Source organism: Lytechinus variegatus, chromosome 2 (assembly GCF_018143015.1).
Source record: "Lytechinus variegatus isolate NC3 chromosome 2, Lvar_3.0, whole genome shotgun sequence".
NCBI classification, from domain to species: Eukaryota; Metazoa; Echinodermata; class Echinoidea; order Temnopleuroida; family Toxopneustidae; genus Lytechinus; species Lytechinus variegatus.
Window position 1 is genome coordinate 65,150,543 of NC_054741.1, and position 16,220 is coordinate 65,166,762.

Genomic DNA, 16,220 nt, shown 5'->3' on the forward strand with positions numbered 1-16,220 from the left:
AATTTTACATTGTCATACTTAATTTTTTTTTCATAAAAGAAATGTATTTACTTTAATAAATAATAAACGGGACCAGCAATCAGATAAATAGGCCCTATGAATATTTAATGGTCTTCTTCTGTCTCCAAAAATGTTACAGCGCCCTCTCTTGTTTTTCAGGGAGACCAAGTTGTTGAAGAAGAAAAAATGTCGCTTTTCAAGCGAAGTCCCTCCGATTCTTCTTCAAACTACGGAGGCATTCCTCCAAAAATGCCGACACCGATTCGTCAGAGATCTCCAATGCCAACGAAACAATTCCTGAGTCCACCTAGCGTTGATCCAGAACCGTTTTATCTGCTGAAAGACCCACCACTATCCAATGGTAAGTCGGAAAAAAAATAAACAGAGACCCACCCGTATAAAATGATGTCATGATTTTTTATAACATTTTTTACATAATTATAAATTTATAGTCACGTATTGTATTACCGGACACTATCATATTTCCGGACGCACATATTACTGCGTACGAAGTCAATTTCGTAGCACATAGCTTCCGCAGTTCAATTTCACAGATCAATTCAAAGAACAAGATTGCCAAAACAAGGCGAAAAAATCTTATTTTAACCTTATTTTTCTTTAAAATGACAGAAAATGCTTAATAAAATACCATATAACCACTTGTTCACCGCTCCCACCCACTCATTCAATGGACAAGGTTATATTCAACTTATAATATAACCTTGTTCTCAGTTATATCTCCATGTGTGACAAAATAAGGGTGGCAATGTTTGGCTTATTTTCTCTTTTTCTTTGGGGCAAATGCTTGATTTTTTTTACACTGACAGTTTCCATTAGACCTGTTAATTCATACTGCTTGGCTCTTATTTAAATTTGATTCTTTATATAATTTTTTCTTAATTAAAAATAGAGATCAAAAAATGAAAATTTTCTTGCCATATTACATTCCACCAATAGAGGGCGTACACAAACATGTGCCCAAAATTCAAGTTTTTGAGCGCTCTGGTGAATGAAAAGAATTATTCCCAAGTTACTAATGAAAAATAAATTGCAACTGTATGGAAATAACTAATTTTGGTCACAAAAGTGATATTTTAATGAATTTTTAAAGTGTGTGCTCTGTACAACATTGGCATATCATAGTCCTACCTCTAGATTCCCCACAGGCAGGGTGGTAGCACTCATTCAATGAACAAGGTTATAATATAACCTTGTTCTCAGTTACATCTCCATGTGTGACAAAATAAGGGTGGCAATGTTTGGCTTATTTTCTCTTTTTCTTTGGGGCAAATGCTTGATTTTTTTTACACTGACAGTTTCCATTAGACCTGTTAATTCATACTGCTTGGCTCTTATTTAAATTTGATTCTTTATATAATTTTTTCTTAATTAAAAATAGAGATCAAAAAATGAAAATTTTCTTGCCATATTACATTCCACCAATAGAGGGCGTACACAAACATGTGCCCAAAATTCAAGTTTTTGAGCGCTCTGGTGAATGAAAAGAATTATTCCCAAGTTACTAATGAAAAATAAATTGCAACTGTATGGAAATAACTAATTTTGGTCACAAAAGTGATATTTTAATGAATTTTTAAAGTGTGTGCTCTGTACAACATTGGCATATCATAGTCCTACCTCTAGATTCCCCACAGGCAGGGTGGTAGCACTCATTCAATGAACAAGGTTATAATATAACCTTGTTCTCAGTTACATTTCCATGTGTGACAAAATAAGGGTGGCAATGTTTGGCTTATTTTCTCTTTTTCTTGGGGCAAATGCTTGATTTTTTTTACACTGACAGTTTCCATTAGACCTGTTAATTCATACTGCTTGGCTCTTATTTAAATTTGATTCTTTATATAATTTTTTCTTAATTAAAAATAGAGATCAAAAAATGAAAATTTTCTTGCCATATTACATTCCACCAATAGAGGGCGTACACAAACATGTGCCCAAAATTCAAGTTTTTGAGCGCTCTGGTGAATGAAAAGAATTATTCCCAAGTTACTAATGAAAAATAAATTGCAACTGTATGGAAATAACTAATTTTGGTCACAAAAGTGATATTTTAATGAATTTTTAAAGTGTGTGCTCTGTACAACATTGGCATATCATAGTCCTACCTCTAGATTCCCCACAGGCAGGGTGGTAGCACTCATTCAATGAACAAGGTTATAATATAACCTTGTTCTCAGTTACATCTCCATGTGTGACAAAATAAGGGTGGCAATGTTTGGCTTATTTTCTCTTTTTCTTTGGGGCAAATGCTTGATTTTTTTTACACTGACAGTTTCCATTAGACCTGTTAATTCATACTGCTTGGCTCTTATTTAAATTTGATTCTTTATATAATTTTTTCTTAATTAAAAATAGAGATCAAAAAATGAAAATTTTCTTGCCACATTACTTTCCACCAATAGAGGGCATACACAAAAATATGCCCAAAATTCAAGTTTTTGAGCGCTCTGGTGAATACAAAAATTATTCCCACATTACTAATGATAAATAAATTGAAACTGTATGAAAATTAGTAATTTTGGTCACAAAAGTGATATTTTAATGATTTTTTAGAGTGTGTGCTCTATACAGCATTGGCATACCATAGTCCTACCTGTAGATTCTCCACAGGCCAGATGGTAGCAGTGAACAAGTGCTCCCACCCTGCCTGTGGGGAATCTACTACAGGTAGGACTATGGTATGCTAATGTTGTACAGAGCACACACTTTAAAAATTCATTAAAATATCACTTTTGTGACCAAACTTACTAATTCCATGCAGTTGCAATTTATTTTTCTTTAGTAACTTGGGAATAATTTTTGTATTCACCAGAGCGCTCAAAAACTTGAATTTTGGGCATATTTTTTGTACGCCCTCTATTGGTGGAAAGTAATATGGCAAGAAAATTTTCATTTTTTTATCTCTATTTTTAATTAAGAAAAAAATAATTTAAAGAATCAAATTTAAATAAGAGTCAAGTTGTATGAATAATAGGTGTAATGGAAACTTTCAGTGTAAAAAAATCAAGCATTTGCCCCAAAGAAAAAGAGAAAATAAGCCAAACATTGCCACCCTTATTTTGCCACACATGGAGATATAAGTGAGAACAAGGTTATATCATAACCTTGTTCATTGAATGAGTGCATATAACATAGTTTTGCATTAACAATTGATCTATTTTCTGATGGAAATATACGGACCTGATAATTGCCGAAATTCAATCTCGTCCACTCCATCGATCAGATCGTCGCCGGGATCGTTGACGGCTAGTTCTCAAGGTACTCGGTACCCCTGCCATGCGCAAGGTTTACCGTGATAGACAGCTGTCAACGATCGACAGCGCATCTATAGAACTTGATGACTGAGTGAGGGTCACGATATGAACAAGCAGTAATACTGGAAAGTGCCATATCGATCGCGCAATTGAAAAAAAAAAAGAAATTAGCTGGCAAACAAAATTATTTACAAAGATCTGCTCAGAATCGATATAAGAAAGCACACAAAAAACTTAGAATTTACTCATGATATGACATATCATGAAAAAAAATCACACCAATTCTTTCTTACATCATTATAATCAAGAATATTTTTACCCGTCCGGCGCGCGTCCGGAATTATGATGTAATTTGTCACGCACGAAAATAATTGTTTTTCGCGGAGTGGTATGCGGCAAGTGCGGTGCAAAGAAAACGGTTGGAATATAAAATAATATCATCATATTCATAATTTTCAGAATATTTGGAATAGCAATTGATAATTTTTCTTGATTGTATTTCCTCCAGTTGTCATTTTTAAATCACTGAAATAAAGGTTTCCAGCAATAGGATACACTGCCATAAGCCCTAGGCCTAATTCTTCAGAAGCCTTGAAACTCCTTCCATAACCTTGTTCATTGAATGAATGTTCCACAGGCTGTAAGCAAACTTGGATTTCCAGAGGAAATCCATCTTTGAAGATAGAAATCACGTAAAGTTGTATCATTTTATTGGCATTATCGTGATATTGGGAACCACCGTTCACTTCATACAGCCTTACAGGCTTACAGCAGCGCTTTATTCAGTCACACCCACTCATTCAATGAACAAGGTTATAATATAACCTTCATGACCTTGTTCTCAGTTATATCTCCATGTGTGGCAAAATAAGGGTGGCAATGTTTGGCTTATTTTCTCTTTTTTTCTTTGGGGCAAATGCTTGATTTTTTTACACTGACAGTTTCCATTACACCTATTATTAGGTATGAGACAAAAAAATGAAAATCATCAAATATGAATAACTTTGGTATCACTTGAAAGCTCTTAAAAAGACCTTTCAAATGATACCAAGAACTTTAATTTTCATCAAGAAATTATAAAGCTATTCCAATTTAAGTCATGCATATTCATCCAAATTTGTGGTCATTGTCTTAATGTAAAGTCAATGGAGTGCAGAACCGATTTTTGTGACCATTTTGAACCCATGTCTTCAACAGGCTCTAACTTCTTTGTTTTTGAGCCCTATGAAGTAATTTAGGTATCAATGGAAAGGTGAGAGAAGGTTCAATCGATGTGTAACAATTCATCTTGTAATTTTTCTTATTTAAATATAAATCTACTTTTGCTGTAAAAAAATTGGAACATTCTCCAATTTAAACAAGAATATCTCTGTCAATATTTGACATGAGTTGATTTTAAGCACCATTCTTTTTCTTATAGTTCTAGATGGGACGTAGTATGGTATCATGTTCGTCCATCCGTCTGTCTGTCCGTCCGTTAGCGTAGGCTCATGTAATTTGGTGTATATGATACTAGCATAGATCTCAGGATGCCTATTGTTTTTGAAGTCGCTACCTTCCACTTTTCTTGCGCTTGCTTGACCAATAACTCCACAGGTGGGTGTATAATGTGCTTGCCTTAGCGACACTCTTATTTTCCTTTTCTCTTTTTTTTTTCTTGGTCGTGAATTTTTTATTTGATTTTTATTTTCATTATTTATTTTTATTTTTTTTAGTAACACCTGGTACTATTTTTTAAAATTACGTTTAAACATTTTTTGAAGCAAAAAATTGACGTAAATTAAAATTAGATATAAAAGATCATCCGCCTAGCTCGCATGCAATTGTAAACAATCTGGAAGGTTTGTGATGGAGAGGCATTTTAACGCTTTTTAATTGGCGATTTCCACCTGATGTATTATTATTTTTTTTTATGACCAAATGATAATCCCCACAATATTACCTTTCTACTGATATATAATTAAGCCAATATTCATGATCAATATATCCCTCCTTTAACACTATCCCTGCGTCTTTTGAATTCTACTAATATTACTAGGAACATGCAGGCCTTTGAAATTGTTAAATGAATTCTCTTTCTCAACCAGGTTCTGAGGTGACAGGTGAAACTCACATGATTGGTCACTATGGATTGGAGCACAGCTACAACAAATTTTCCACCAAGAAACTCAAAGAACAACTCAGTGCATTCTTGCCTCTCCTTCCAGGTTAGTGAGTCTTAGAACATCCAATATTTGACCTTTGCCTAATAGTAATAACACAAATCTTAGCAATGATTATAGATCTAATGTTAATCAGTTGTAAAATTTAATTTATCAGTTATATCCTTGCAGAATTGATTTTATCTCATTTGAAATTCATTTTTTTGTCTTAGGGATCCGAATGTCGTCCGTCCGTCTGTCGTCCGTCCGTTGTCCATCCGTCACAAACTTGTAATGACACATAACTCCACAACCATAAGTTGCTTTTCAACCAAGCTTGGATGTGCAGTCAGAGGTCACATGATAAGGTCAAAGGTCATTTTCAGGTCAACGTTAAAGTTTACATGCAAGACTCTCTTATGACACCTAACTCCGCAACCGTAAGTCGCTTTTCAACCAAACTTGGGTGGTAGATGGACTTGGGGGACCTGCATGTTATGCTTCAGTCGGAGGTCACATGATAAGGTCAAAGGTCATTTTCAGGTCAATGTTAAAGTTTACATGCAAGACTCTCTTATGACACCTAACTCCGCAACCGTAAGTCGCTTTTCAACCAAACTTGGGTGGTAGATGGACTTGGGGGACCTGCATGTTATGCTGCAGTTGGAGGTCACATGGTAAGGTCAAAAGTCATTTCAGGTCAACATTAAAGTTTACATGCAAGACTCTATTATGACACCCAACTTCGCAACCGTATGTCACTTTTCAACCAAACTTGGATGGTAGATGGACTTGGGGGACCTGCATGTTATGCTGCAGTTGGAGGTCACATGGTTAGGTCAAAGGTCATTTTGAGGTCAACATTAAAGTTGACATGCAAGACTCTCTTATGACACCTAACTCCGCAACCGTAAGTTACTTTTCAACAAAACTTCAATTGTAGATGTACTTAGGCGACCTGCATGTTATGCTGCAGTCACATGGTAAGATCAAAATTAAAGTTTACGTGCAAGGCTCTTATGACAAGTATTATTCCATCCCAGTCATTTCACAATGAAGTTTCGATATAATTCTCTTGCGTGCCGTCGCAAATCACGATATTTCTGGTTATTTTCATAAGTGGGCGAGACACAAAATTGCTTTTGCCTTGTTTTTTTTAGCAGTCACCCATTACAAACACTTTCCCGGAATTCATGATAACGTAAGGTCTGACATTGCTTGAAGAAGAAAGAAGAAAGAATAGAAGATGGGAGGGGAGGAGAAAACAAACCAAAGAAATTGCTTCTTAAAGGGGAAGTTCACCCTGAAGAAAACTTTCTTGTAAAAATAGCAGAAAAAATAGTTAAAAATATTAGTGAAGGTTTGAGGAAAATCCGTTAAAGAGTAAGAAAGTTATTGGAGTTCAAAGTTTTGGATTTGTGACGTCATAAACGAGCAGCCGTCCCATGTGTTATGTAATATAAAATGCATAAATTTCAAATTTTGTATGGTTCCTGATGACTTAATTTTGTTTTCTTTTCATGATCAGGTGTGAAACGATTTGTCTATTGATATACGAAAGTTACAGTGAAAACCATTTTCAATTTTCTGAGAAAATAACATTTCATTGATTTTTTACCATTAGCTATGTAGGAATGCTGCTCGCATCAAATAATTGAAATTCTAATAACTTTTTAATTATTTGACAAATTTTTCTCAAACCTTCGGTAATATTTTCAATAATTTTTCTGCTAATTTTACAATAAACTTTTTGTCAGGGTGAACTTCCCCTTTAACAAGAACAACAACACAAAGTTTAATGAGTAAATATGTACTTTGTAAAAGAACATTTCACTATTTGATATTACATACTTACACAAACTTCTGACTCATTTTATTAACAAGAATATTGAGTGAAATCAAATAAAACATTTCACTTGATTTGGCTAAATGTTTTAATTAATCTACTGTTAGTGGAAAGATGGTGAAAAAAAACAGTAACATTGGGTTCTTTAATTATATTTTCCACCTATTTGATCATTATTGTAATTGTATTTACACAAACAAACCATCTTGTTTTCCTTTGGCTGTTTTCCAGGCAATATTGATACTGTAAGCTCACAAGACAACAGTAGTCTTCAGTCTGTGATAGAGAAACCTCCAATTACAAAGGAAATCGCTCCCTTCACCACAGCCATGCTACAGGGATTTAAACTCCATCCAGGATCAGTAAGTATACTTAATAGTTGCTACCTTCAAGGGGTATATTAATGTTATAGGGCTCAGCTCTTCAATTTTACACGTGTCGGACTTGTTTGAATTTAAGTATCAAGACAGACGAATGTCCGCTCAATGTATTGTAACCCATGTATAATTTACATGTACCGTATTTCTTTTTTTTTTGCTCTGCGTTATACACTCTCATCCAAAAGAATTGATTGTACATTACTGTACAGTCCTTAATTGGAGTCATGCTCATCATATAGAGTTTTCATTCCCATCTGCAATGATAACTCACTAACTAAATTGGAAGTTATTACTGATAAGACTGTACAAGACACTGCTGAGCTTACATAATGTCAGTTTTCAAGCATGCATTAAGTTTTGACCGTCTTGAGAATGGAATCACTTCTTAGTCGGTTTATTCCTATATTTATCTTAGATTCCTGACCAGTACAAGCTGCTACACCACACAACCTGCAAAGAAACACAAGCACAAGAAACACAAGAGAGATCATCGCATACCTGAACTCAGTGAACCAATGAGTGCAGGTAAGACTTCCTCAGAATACTAGGGCCTGTTGCACAAACAGTCACAATTAATTACAAGTCTTTTTTTCTCCCAATCAGAAGTGCATAGTTTATAGTATGAATGGAAAAATATATTTGCCAAATGATTCATGTAGAAATGTTGCAATTGGTCAAAAATAAGAGCCAAACATGCAATACATTTACCTGTGTTGACAATTTTAAGTGAACTCAGTTTACAGCATAGCTTTCATTATACCAACATTTTTAGTTCACAGTGCTTTATATCACAACCTACTCCATCAGGAATGGTACAAACTCTTTTGATTTTTAAGAATTTCTCTTGATATTACTGCATCTGCACAAGTTTGTGCATGCCCCATTTCCATTCACTATTTTGTTCATTGATATTCTTAAAATTATGTGCCAATCATTATTTTACCATTATCACTATTTGTTGTGGTTATGTTCTTTTGATACTTTTGTTTCTGTTGTGAATGACATTTTCTTTGTGTATATATATAATTGAGTTCTCATTGTGTTCTTTTTAATGAATTTGGGGATAAATACTTAGTAAAGATGTTAGTAAAGATTTTTTCTTTTGTTTCCTTCTTTACTAGGAGCAGAAGCTGGTGGGGACAATGGCCATGAGAAGAAACATAAGAAAACCAAGAAACACGGTGATCAAGATGGAGAGAAAAAGAAAAGAGACAAGAAGAAGAAAAAGAAGAAGGTATTGTTTTGCTATTTAGTTCAATCCCCAAATTAGCATTATCCAATTTGTCTTCAATGGAAACATTAAAATCCTTGGTTACCAAATTTGTGCGATTATATAGGGTAAAATGGAATTGAAAGCTTCATTCTTTAAAACTGTTTGAAATATAGGTAAACTTTATATTTTTGTTCAAAGATTGGTATGTGCTAAAAGCAATGTTATGACAGATCTCAATTCCCATCAATTTAAATTCTTTAAAAAATAAAAAATAGAAATAAACTTAATGATATATTGGTGGTGATCACAATAATCTTGGTCTTGCTGTGGTAAGATATGTCTAATGGAGAGCATTGTATGAAAGGACTTGTAAGATGTTTTATCTGGTGACATGACATGCTTCTGGGACAATCTCTCCAGGCTTAATTAATGAATTAATTAAGATGTGGGTTATGGTTAGGGTTGCAATAGGGTTTTATGTTAGGTTTCGGCTAGGGTATTGTCTTAAACCCAGGAGTGAGGCTGGTCATGCAATTAATGTGTGGAATTTAGAGTGGAGCAGTTGTCGCCAGAGCAAATGTCATGGAACTGCTTAATCCGACAAAGTATGCTTTATTTGTCAGATACCATAGGAACTGTGCCTCGGCCAGTCACAACCAAGGAAAGTTGTCAGATAACGAGCGTTGATGTATTGCGCCCTAGAACACTCGCATTTGGCAGGATTATATTTAAGAGTTGAATTTTGCCTGAAGTTATAATATTCTAATTGTGAAATAAAAATGATATGATTGTAAATTACCCTTTAATATACATATCGTCGCACGCACCACGAACGTCCTCTCTGGAATAGATAAAGTGCGCTATCGCGCCTCGTGATTTCTCCACGAACCGTCCGCTCTGTTACGATGCCCACTGTAGCGTAAATAATTCACTTCAAGAAAATATTGAGATACGGGACGGTACTTTGGGACCTGAACTATCAAACGAAGACACCGGAAAATAATTTGCTCTCCTTGTAGGTGCACTTATTGCTGGTTGTAAAAAAGATTTTCTTTAAATGCGCTTTTTGCAAAACTAACTTTCGCATTGAAGTGCGCAGAGAGGACGGTTCGTGATGCATGCAACGATATGTGTGTGTGATTCTTATGCAGTTTGGGAAGCACTCTGAACTATCAGATTAAAGATATGCTTGTGACTTGTCATTATTTTTCTTGTGGGGTAACTAACATATGGTGAATTAAAACATAAATGTTTGACAATTTTACTTGTCCAACCCTGTTTCATCTGATTAACGTTTTACTTCCTTTCTATTTTCTTGCGCTCTCTCAGGCTCGTCAAGATCCAATGCACCCTGGCATGCCTGCAACACACGAGGGCAGCGGACCAGGCAGGCCGTGACAACTTCATGGTATGTCATTGATTGGATGCAACATATCAATGACTTGATATGATGTGCATGTAATATATAACAGTGGACTAATATGTTAAGACATGGCTTTATGGCACTGCCTGATTCCATGATACATGCTCTGATGATATTGCCACGATTGGAAGTCTACACGTTAACATGTTCAAAGGATTTGATTTGATTTTACAAAGAGTCTAGCCTGAGTTGTCTTGGGCATAGTGTTCAGTTCAACACAAAACCTTAATCCAAATCTAACCATAATCGTAATCATCACATTATCCTTGAACAAAGATCCTATCACAGCCTTATGGGTAACCCTACGACTTCTGGATAATAAGGCTGGATCAGTTGTTGATGGAGCAATATCTGGGTGATTGTATACGTCATGCTGTCCCTGATAGAACAAAGAACAGGTTTTACCCCCTTATCTACCTCATCTTCGTTCTGGTCTGTTGCCACAGTCAGTGAGCACGCATGAATTATTTGCTTGATGACGGCAGAGAGCAACCAAATCATTAGAACACACCAGTATTGAGTGTTTAAAGTGTTTCCCATCAGTATGAATGAGGTATTGTCTGTATGAAATCATTACCTTCATTTATCGTTACCCTTTTGATTCAATGCAGTTTGTTGCATCTGTTATGCAACTTTTATTAATACAGGAGGTATTCATGGGGCTCCATCGCTCCTCAACCCTCGTGTACAGATTTGCTGACAAGGGAAGACTTTCAATAAAATGTATGTGTGACTAGAAAGTGTTCTCAGAATCATAGTTAGATTGCGTTTTAAAGAACATGGGCATGTTGTTACCCATACAAATATCGGTCTTAACTCTATGTGAAGCACCATCTTAGGACCCATCTTACAAAGAGTTACAATTGATCCAATCAATCGTAACTAAGGAAATCCATCAATGTCATAATTTTTTATACAGAAAATTGCAAAATGGCCCTTGTAAACAAAGGAGAACACACCAAATTGTTAAGAAATCAATGAATTTATAGTAATACATTCATATCTAGAAAAGTTTTTGATCAAATATGCATTTTTTATGTTGACTTTGCTGGCTTTCCATAGTTGCGATTGATCCGTTCAATCGTAACTCATTGTAGGAGTGGCCCCAGGTCTTTGCTGAGACATCTTAAAACACAAACTGGATGTGCTCTCTAGTAATACCTGCAGTGGGGAGTTACCTCTACTTATCAATTGTAATCGTAAATCTATGGTAAGCCGTTTTGATAGATTTACAATTGATTCTAAATTTGTATTTCTGCGCCAGTAACAAGGTCCTTGTGAGACAGATTTTATCATCGTATATTGGCGAATGAGGTCATGAAGGTGGAGAAATAAATGTACATGTATTCTTTAACTTAGCTCCTCTTGGATTAAAGACCGTAGGGTGTTTCACAAACAAATTAAGTGTGACCTAGAGTCGTGCTTTAACACCAACATGCACATGTAACATGTAATCTGATTAATGGATACCTGGTAGTGTGTGTCCCTTGCGCATGATCTGACCAATGGAGTGATGCGTTATATTCTTCATGCAACTGAAATTTAAGCGCAACTCTAAGTCACTGTTATTTCAGAGTGGTGAATTTCTAAATTTATGATAAAGTTGCTATTTGCTGCTAAAGCGCCTACATGTAGATATCTTTTTATAACACAGCTGCAGCGTACCGGTATTTGTAAACTTACAATATTATGTGAAGCAGATAATTGAATGGCGGTTTGCATAAATTTCATTTGTTCTGTTTAATTATTAGGTCTGTAATTAATGCAATTTGTTTTCACCACGTACATGTAGTGTTCGAAATAAGAAATGAAATGTGAAGTAGGTAAATTTATTTATTTGTGGATGGAGCTTTTTTGAGATGAAACAGTCGATTCACAATATTGAAAAAGAGAGGACAAGTGAAGTAACCAATTTTAATCCTGATCAAAGTAAGAAAGACGCTTATGTTCTCAAGAATGTATACTCTTGCTTTTCAACTTTAAATCAATTCATGTGACGTAATGCTAAAATTAAGGAGTTCCAATACAATTGCCAACATGTATTGTAAGGAAAGTTATATGTCTGTTCTTGGGATTTTGAAAGTGTATGATCACATCAAATCCTTTTCAATTTTTTTCTTGAAAGAAGAGCATGCATGGCATTTGTTTGTTTAAATTTGTTTTAATTTGCTCCAAGGGGTCTAAACCTTTCCCTCGAATGTCTCATTTTGAAAGAAAACTAAAAGTAGACAGAAAGTGGGTATTTAATTACTGGTTTAATGTTGTTAAGGCATGTCATTTACATACCAACTTTAAATGGCCCCATTATTGTCCATGAACAGCTTTGAGTAGATACTTAATGACTGATGATGAGTGATTGATTGTTATTAATCTCATCTATGGAGCCAGTAGCACCATAATTGATAAAGTCTGTGATTCATATTTCTAGTCACACAATGCAGGTATGACATATTCCAACCAGTGCTAGAAACGTCAGTTTTCCATGATAAAGATTTATTAGAACCAACTGCAATCCTTTTTCTAAAAAAGAAGTGAAGGATGATTTTACTTTTGTATGTACATTATATTGTCTGTAAAACACAACTTTTTTGTATGTAACAAGGTCTAAATGTGAATGGACACAACAGGGGGTGTTTCACATAGTATGATTTAAATCGCATTTAAATGCTGACACGTATTTGAAAATTACAACGCGCAATCTTATTGATCATTAAGCAGTAGTGCATGTCTTCTTTGCATGATCTGACCAATGCGGTTATGCCTTTTATAGCACACACAACTAGGCATTTAAGTGTGACTCTAAGTCATACTTAAATCTTTGTGGAACACCCCCCAGGTTTGGTAGAGTTATTATTTCTTGTATGTACAGATGTATGTATAGATGCATGTTTTATCAATGATATGTAGATCTATCATTCTTATGAATTGAAATGTATGAAAATAAATGAAATTTTGCAATGACATTCATGCAGAGTTATGAAGCTATTCTTGCTTATTTTCAAGACAAATCATATAGACTGTCAAATACGAATATTTTCAAATCCCAAACTTTGTCCAAGTAGAACTGTATGGGTACGGAATCTGTTTAATTTAGTAATCAAATTTTGTCGTAAAAATATTTCTATAGAGCAGGAAGAAATGACCAAATTTTACATTACAATTTTCCTGTCATATCCCACTTTGGTCAGTGAGCTGTTTTAGTGTTGGACTTCACGTATGTATGGAAAATTTTGTGTATTACATGAATCATAGTATTTCTAGCATACTGCACAAAATATTCCATACATAGTATGTATTACATACCATGCTGAGAAAAATAGTAAACTAGTTGAAACTCAAAGAAAATCCATATTTCTCATTGGCCTGTATTCTGAACTCAGGTTTAAATTAAACCCTGGTTTAAAGTTGTGGTTCAACTATGGAGAGCCAATTGAGGCCCGAATCCATAACAGTACGTACACATCCAATTTATTAACTCATTTGACACTCGAATTGTTCATAATTGTATGGGAATGATAACTGAAGTATTTTGAGGCATTTTTCCTCATGAAAGCAAAAGGAATCAAACAGATTTTTAAAAACTTTGGCTCTCCATAATTTTAGCACAGAGTCAAACAGTGGTCTAACTTAAACCCGATTTCAGAATAAGGACCTTTGTATTTTATGTCTATGATACGCTTAAAGAATTTTCATCTTTTAATGCCTAGACCAGATTGAAAAGCTCTGTTCTGACTTATATGGGTGGTACATGTAAGAAGGAGCAATAAAAGGAGAAATTCAAAGAGACAAGAGAGAGATAGAAAGAAAGAAAAAAAAGAAAGAAAAAGAGGAGATGAAAAGGAGAAAGAGCATGAAAAGAAGAGGGGTGAAGGTGTCACATTCAGTCATTAAGGTTTTAAATCTGGTACGAGGGTGGCTTGATTCGCCTCCCACTCACAGAGATTACCCTCGTCCCTTCCTTCCACTGTCTTCAGTGCATCCCTCTCCCTCAACCCAACCTTCCTACTCTCATCCAGCATGTGCTTTGTCCATGTCTTCTTCAGTCACCCCTTTCCCAGACCAGCCACCTCAAACTCGAGTGCCCTTACCCTCCTCAACATTATGCACATACCAACGTACTTCGTTGGCCTTCGCCATCCAATCCACCGTCTCTTCCACACCCAACATCTACATCAAAACCTCAGTTTTCTTCCTATCCATCAGCTTCACACCACATATCGCTCTTGCCATAGCTTTCTCAGTCCCATAGAGTTAAATACATGCTAAACTATGCTCAGTCCTCAATATCCCTATCTCGTTTTCACTCAAACACCACATTTCGCTCTTATACAATATCCCATAAACTAATCCTTTCATCTTCAGAAGAAAGCTTGTCCCAAAACGTTCTCTGCATTCCCAAAACTTCATCCATCCTAATCTTATTCACTCTTCGTTGTCACAGCTGTCTTGCACCCTCCACCCACATTCACCTTGCAAGGGTGTAGGCTTTTGCTTTCAACAGCTGATTTTCCAAAATTTAAAGGAAAATGAAACCTTTGGAACAAGATAGCTTGCGTGCAAACCGAAAAATCAAAGAAACAGATCAAAGAAAGTTTGAGGAAAAATTGAATGAATAATAAGAAAGTTATGAGCATTTAAAGTTTAGATCATTATTGTAATGTACATCCTCCCATTGGCAATGCGACAAAGATGTGTGATATCACATGTGAACAACTTTCCCATTGCTTTTATATATATTTCACTTAAAATGCCTCTTTTATCACATCTATAAGTAGATCATTAATTATCTGTATAGGAGGGTTTGTAATACAGATTTTCAAAGAATATATTATGGATAGTTTGTATCATCATAAAAAAAGAGCAAAAAGGATACACTTTGGGGGTATTTTATAGTCCATTAAAGGGAAAGTTGTTCACATGTGACATCATACATATCTGTCGCATTGCTAATGGGAGAATCTCCATAGCATTAGTGATCACAATATTCAAATACTCATAGCTTTCTCATCATTTGTCTGATTTTATTCTTTGATTTTTTTTCCCACACAAGCCCACTTGTTCCAAGGGTTTCATTCCCCTTTAATTCCACCTCCCCAAGATGTGCACCCCCCATACCACTTTAGTGCCACCTCCCCATGCTCAAACCAGCCTACTACCAGCCCTTGCCCTGTCCCCCGAGTATGAAAACTTTCACCATTTCCACCTTGTGTCCCTCAACTTTCAACATGTTCTCCTTCTGTCCTAGTCTATTCTCACATTTTCCACAAACAAAAACCCATGCCAGCCTCAGGGTAAAGGCATGGTCCCAACAGCCAAGCGTTGTTGGAGCGGCCGTGGAGCGGTAGGGAAAGAGGGTCGAATTTCGCTCTCAAAATTGGGGAAAAAATCGAAAACAAATATTGAAAACAAAAAACAACAATCGAAATTGAAAATGGTAGCGAGCGGTGATGATTTTTCTCTCCGCTCCACGACCGCTCCAACAACGCTTGGCCGATGTGACCATACCTTTACTTTCTTTATCTTTGTGCAACTCCCACGTTTTCCACACAGCACCAATTTTACCTTGCCCCTCTTTCCACACTTGCCACATATGAAATCTATTTCTATAAATCTACAAAATAAACATATTTTATGCTTTACTATGCAGCACATTGGGTCAATCAATCTACATGAGTTTTTATAAGCTCATTGATCGTAGCTTGTACATGTATATACTGTACTGCAAAATAACATCCAATTATTGAGACAAAACTACATTTTCAAAAGTTAATTCTTCTTAGGTTTTATTTATTATCAGTCTCATAATCTTAAATACATTCTCTAGTACGGTGGAATTTGCCTTACTTAACTGCACTTCATGATGGAGAATAAAGCACATTAAAATTTGTCAATTTATTTTTTGCATGAGGTCAATATTTACAGATAAACCCGTATAATTAAGG

At 35.4% G+C, this 16,220-nt stretch overlaps 1 protein-coding gene across 1 annotated transcript; it reads left to right on the forward strand.

Moving 5' to 3' along the window:
- The first annotated feature begins 156 nt into the window (after window positions 1-156).
- LOC121408664 (mediator of RNA polymerase II transcription subunit 19-like) lies at window positions 157-13,241 on the forward strand. The gene is given in 7 exon segments (XM_041600204.1): window positions 157-361; window positions 5,363-5,482; window positions 7,494-7,624; window positions 8,058-8,081; window positions 8,083-8,167; window positions 8,764-8,876; window positions 10,185-13,241. Coding segments are annotated over 7 exon segments (717 nt in total). The 5' UTR covers window positions 157-186; the 3' UTR covers window positions 10,254-13,241.
- The last annotated feature ends 2,979 nt before the right edge of the window (window positions 13,242-16,220 follow it).